The sequence below is a fragment of the Colobus angolensis genome, unplaced genomic scaffold, assembly GCF_000951035.1.
Source record: "Colobus angolensis palliatus isolate OR3802 unplaced genomic scaffold, Cang.pa_1.0 Scaffold238, whole genome shotgun sequence".
NCBI lineage: Eukaryota > Metazoa > Chordata > Mammalia > Primates > Cercopithecidae > Colobus > Colobus angolensis.
In genome coordinates this window covers 1,045,210-1,050,717 of record NW_012115577.1, presented here as the reverse complement: position 1 = coordinate 1,050,717, position 5,508 = coordinate 1,045,210, and the positions used below count along the sequence as shown (strand labels likewise).

Here is a 5,508-nt window from a genome sequence, read left to right as displayed (position 1 = left end):
TGTAGGTTGGATCACATCACTGTGCTCAGAAGTCTGCAGTGACTTCCATTTAAATCAACAGAAGAAGCCAAAATCTTTAAGATAAGCTAAAAGACCTTTCCCAATCCAGACCCTGCTTCACTACTCTTTTCACCTTTCCCACAACTCTGGCTTACTCATGCCACTACAGCCCCACTTGCCTCCTTCCTGTTTGTTTCCCATGTATGTCCGAACCCTCCTGCCATAGGGCTTTATTCCAGCTGTTTCTTATGCTAGATAAAGGCCCATCTCCTGGAAATCCCTGTGGCCAAAACTAATCTTCTTCAATGATTTGCTTGAATTTCACTTTACTGAGGCCTCATTTAGTACTAAAATCTGTCCTTTTGATACTTTTAAACTTGATCTATATTTTCTTTTATCTATAGTATCATCTCCCTTGCTAGAAATGTAATCAGAGATCTTTATTTTATTCAGTAGTATCCCAAGAGCATAGAAGAGTGCCTGGCACATACTATACACTCAATAAATATATCTGTTGAACAGATGAATGAAAAAATGAGGCAGACTTAGCTTGCTGATGGATTGATTGGGGAGGAGGAATGGAGAAAGAGGATGACCTTTCAGTTTTGGCCCAAATAACTGAATGACATGTGGTGCAATTTCTGGATGGGGAAGCCTGGAAGAGACAGGCTTTAGGGGTAAGAACAAAAGCGCCATTTTGTACGTATTAGAGAGAGTTATTAAAGATCTCAGAGAAGATGTCCCATAAGCAGTTGAATTCATGAGCCTGGAGCTCGGGGCAGAAGTTAGGGGCCAGCAAGAGAAGTTTGGGAATCTTCATTGGTTATAGATGGTATTTATTTATTTATTTATTTATTTTTTATTTATTTTTTTTGAGACGGAGTCTCGCTCTGTCGCCCAGGCTGGAGTGCGGTGGCCAGATCTCAGCTCACTGCAAGCTCCGCCTCCCGGGTTTAGCCATTCTCCTGCCTCAGCCTCCCGAGTAGCTGGGACTACAGGCGCCCGCCACTACGCCCGGCTAGTTTTTTGTATTTTTTTAGTAGAGACGGGGTTTCACTGTGTTAGCCAGGATGGTCTCGATCTCCTGACCTCGTGATCCGCCCGTCTCGGCCTCCCACAGTGCTGGGATTACAGGCTTGAGCCACCGTGTCCGGCCTATAGATGGTATTTAAAGTCAGGAGGTAATAGGTGATAAATCTAGATTAAGGAGAGAGTCAAAGATTGAGCCCTGAGGCACATCAACATTTAAACTTCAGGAGAAGCCTATTAGATACAAAGGAAACCTGTAGAGAGTAGTGTCCCTGAAGAAAACAAAGGAAGGAGGGACGGAGTGACCAAGTGTACCAGATGTTGTTGGGAGAGTGAGTAGGATGGCCCCAGATCTGTTGACTTTGGCAAGTGTGAATTCAGACAATGGTGGCAACAAAAGTATGATTGTAGTGATTTGAGAGCTGACAGAACTACAGGGGCACCCTACTCAAGCTCCCGTATTAAGTCGTAGAGTTAGAAGTGAACCAAAGTCTTGATTGTGGTGATAGTTTACTGGGTTTATGCATGTCAAAACTTATTTAAGTGTATACTTTGAAGTTTATTTTGGGTACCATTTTATTTTGTGTACAGTTTATTGTATGTCAATTATATCTCAGTAAAGCTGTTACCAGAAAAAAAAGAAAAAACAAAATGAACCGAAGCTCCACTGCACCATGACTTCTGCATGTTGGGCTCCAGTTCCCTGTTTACAATTGTACACTTCGGGATTTTGTGACACATTTCAACACTGGACCGATCAGACCTCTCCCTTAGTCATTGGACTGCGCTGTCTTTTCTGCCCGTGACCCAGTCTCGCGCCCCATGATCCTCTCCTAAAACACGCGCAGTCTCCTCTCTCTTTCCCTTCCTCTCTTGTCTCTTCCTTGCCTACCAGCCTCACCTGATGGGCTCGTGTTCTCTCCGTCCCCGATCCACTCGGGCTCCGGCGGCTGCTGCTTGGGCGCCTTCGGCATCGCGGTGGCAGTCAGAGCTAGAAACGAGAGTTACAGATAGAAACTAGAATATGCTTTAAAAAAAAAAAAAGTATGCCTCAACTCCTTCATACTAGTAGGAAATTATTATGGTCATTCCTTCAGTCTCGCGGCGTCGGGAGGTCGCGGCGTCGGGAGGTCACGGCGTCAGGCTTCCCAGACCGTCGTAAACGCCATGTGGACGCGACTGGAGTAGGCGGACGCCGGCCCCGCCCCGTCATTGCAGGCCACGCCTCCACTGCACCAGGGCCACGCCCCCGAGATGACGGCGAAGCTCGCACGTGCGCAGCCCGGGGTGGGGTTGGCCGCGGCGGCTTGGAGAGCCAGCCCCATCGGGGTTCCCCGCCGCCGGAAGCGGAAATAGCACCGGGCGCCGCCACAGTAGCTGTAACTGCCACCGCGATGCCGAAGGCGCCCAAGCAGCAGCCGCCGGAGCCCGAGTGGATCGGGGACGGAGAGAACACGAGCCCATCAGGTGAGGCTGGTAGGCAAGGAAGAAACAAGAGCAGAGGGGGAAGAGAGAGGAGACTGCGCGTGTTTTAGGAGAGGGTCATGGGGCGCGAGACTGACCGGGCCCGTGCGGGGGTTACTGCGCATGCGTGCCGTGGGCCCTGGAGGAGTTTGCCGGGCAGGAGTGGGTTTGGAATCGGGGTTAAAGGAAAGAGATCCAGATGTCGCACGTGACTTAAGTGAGACTGGGCAAGAGAAAAGAAAGAGCATATGGCACCGAGGGAGAGTTGGGGAGAAATGGGAAAACCTTGCTTAAAGAATTTGGACATCCGCCCACCACACACTGTATTCCACCAGGACTATATGAGCTGTGCCTCGACCTCCTCTTCCCCCTGCGCGCGCACACACACTCTTTGGGAGCCTGTGATCCCACTTGTTTCTCAAGAGAGGGTGACTCCTTCATGGTTTCTTTCTTAAGACACCTCTCTCACTCAAGTGGAGCAAGAGTTAGATTTTTGATGTTGGAATAAGGGTTAAGATTTACTTAAAAGCAGCGAAAGTTTGTTAAGCGCCTGTTTTTAATTAAGCACTGTATATACTGTGCTTTGAGAGAGGAAGGAAAAGAACATTAAGATATCCTCCCAGGGTTGAAGTCACTTTTAAGGGGGAGATAAATGGACACAACTAACTACAGTAGGTACACAGTAACTACTTTTAGAAGCACTTATTGGATGCCTACTCTATACCAGGTACTGTGTTGGAGGAATTGGGAATGTAGAGATAAAAGATAAGAATTTCCTTAAAGGGACAACCCAATATAGTGAAGGGTGAGAGCATTAACCAGACAGACAGTGGTTGTCAGAGTATGATGAACGTGCTTAAGAATGCTATGGGACTGTAGAAGAGAGGTGGAGCATCTACTCAGACAGGTAAGGGAGTGTCAGCAAAGCCTCCCAAGAATATGTAGTAACTGAGTACTTTTTTTTGAGGCACAGTCTAGATCCATCACCCAGGCTGGAGTTCAGTGGCATGAACATGGCTCACTGCAGCCACTACCTCCTGGGTTTAAGGGATCTTCCTGCCTCAGTCTCCCAAGTAGTTGAGGCTACTGGCATGCACCACCACACCTTATTTTTAAATTTTTTGTAAACACAAGGTCTGCCTATGTTGCCCAGGCTGGTCTCAAACTTCTGGGCTCAAGTGGTTCTCCTGCCTCAGCCTCCAAAAGTGCTGGGATTACAGGCGTGAGCCACTGCACCTGCTCCCCAGAGTTTATTCATGAAAGATCATCGTGAATTAGTAAGGGGAAGCGCATTCTTAGCCAAGGAAGTTTGTGGAAAGGTAGAGATGTAGGCAAGCCTGACTGGTCCCACTAGAGCCTGGTAACTAATGTGATGAAGTCATAAAGATGATCAGGAGACAGATAATGAAAGGCTTTAGATGCCATCCCGAGGAGGTTAATCCTAAAGACATTAAGAAGGAAGGCCCGCCGGGCGCGGTGGCTCAAGCCTGTAATCCCAGCACTTTGGGAGGCCGAGACGGGCGGATCACAAGGTCAGGAGATCGAGACCATCCTGGCTAACACAGTGAAACCCCATCTCTACTAAAATACAAAAAACTAGCCGGGCGAGATGGCGGGCGCCTGTAGTCCCAGCTACTCGGGAGGCTGAGGCAGGAGAATGGCGTGAACCCGGGAGACGGAGCTTGCAGTGAGCTGAGATCCAGCCACTGCACTCCAGCCTGGGTGACAGAGCGAGACTCCGTCTCAAAAAAAAAAAAAAAAAAGAAGGAAGGCCCATTGAATTAAATAAGGAATGATTATGATCAGTTCACCCTATAGCACTGAGCAATGGAGAATGGCCTTGAATTGGTCAAGATGGAGGCAGGGGGACCATTTAGGGGGCTCTGGCCATGATCTGGGTGAGAAGTGGTAAGGGGATAAGCCAAGCTCTGAAGAATAAAGAGTTACTAAGGAGGTGGCATTGATCAGAACTGAGAACTGATGAAATTAAGGGAGGAGAATTAAGGATGACACTTAAGTAACCCAGTGACTGGTAGACTATTAACTGAAAGCAATAATGGGCAGGAGAGTAAGAAGTGAAAAGAGATAAGATCAACTTTTGAATGCTGAGTTGGGTATTTCTGAGGAATTTCTAAGAGGAAATGGCAAGAAGAGAGTTTGTTTAGTCACTGTGGAGAGACAGCTAGACTAGGAGTAAAGACACAGGCAAGTATAGTTGAAGTGCTGGATGTGGAAGTCTCCTAGAGAGTGTTTGCAGATTGAACAGAAAAGAAGGTGAAAGGTGGGAACCCTAAAGAACTTCAGCAATTGCAAGAAGCAGGTAAGGAAGGAGGCTGAAGAGATGAGACTGAGAAAGGCAAACAGCCAGCAAAACTGGAGGCAAACCAGGAGTGGGCAAGATCCCAGAAGTTAAATAATGATAGAAGAGAATAAAAAAGGTGTAGAGGTAGGCAGCATGGAACGCTGCAGAGAAGTCAGGCAAAATAAGAACCAAAAAATACTTTGCGGTTTGAGGAGCTAAGGGATCAGTGACAAGTTTGGCAGAAGTAGTGTTCTTTCGGAGATGATACCAGATTGCAGTATGTTTCAAAAGGTATGGGAGGAGAGAAAGTGAAGTTCGTGTGAATTATAATTTTGAGACCCAATGAGGACAAGAATACAAAACAGTAATGGGAGAGAGGGGTATAAGGGTAAGGAAGGCTTTTTGGCTTTGAAGGAGCAGCTTAAACGATATACGAAAGGAAAGAAGACACAGTATATCTCTAGCCACACTTAACCTTTTTCAATTCCTTGGGGATTATACTTTCTCACAATGAACCTGTTCAGAGGCTTTTCCTGTCCCTATGATCAGGTGGATAAGAGTGATTAAAGTACAAAAGATTTTTTTGAGGCCAGGCACGGTGGCTCAAGCCTGTAATCCCAGCACTTTGGGAGGCTGAGACGGGTGGATCACGAGGTCAGGAAATCGAGACCATCCTGGCTGACACGGTGAAACCCTGTCTTTACTAAAAAATA

The 5,508-nt window shown here is 47.2% G+C and overlaps 1 protein-coding gene across 3 annotated transcripts in view; it reads left to right on the top strand.

Annotated features, from left to right (window-relative positions):
- Window positions 1–2,319: 2,319 nt before the first annotated feature.
- Window positions 2,320–5,508, top strand: part of ABCF1 (ATP-binding cassette, sub-family F (GCN20), member 1) — a 21,142-nt gene continuing 17,953 nt past the window's right edge. For all 3 annotated transcript variants that reach the window (XM_011945033.1, XM_011945032.1, XM_011945031.1), the window contains exon 1: window positions 2,320–2,496. In XM_011945033.1, the coding sequence (XP_011800423.1) occupies window positions 2,424–2,496 (73 nt within the window). In that variant the 5' untranslated portion in view covers window positions 2,320–2,423. The remainder of the gene's footprint in view (window positions 2,497–5,508) is intronic.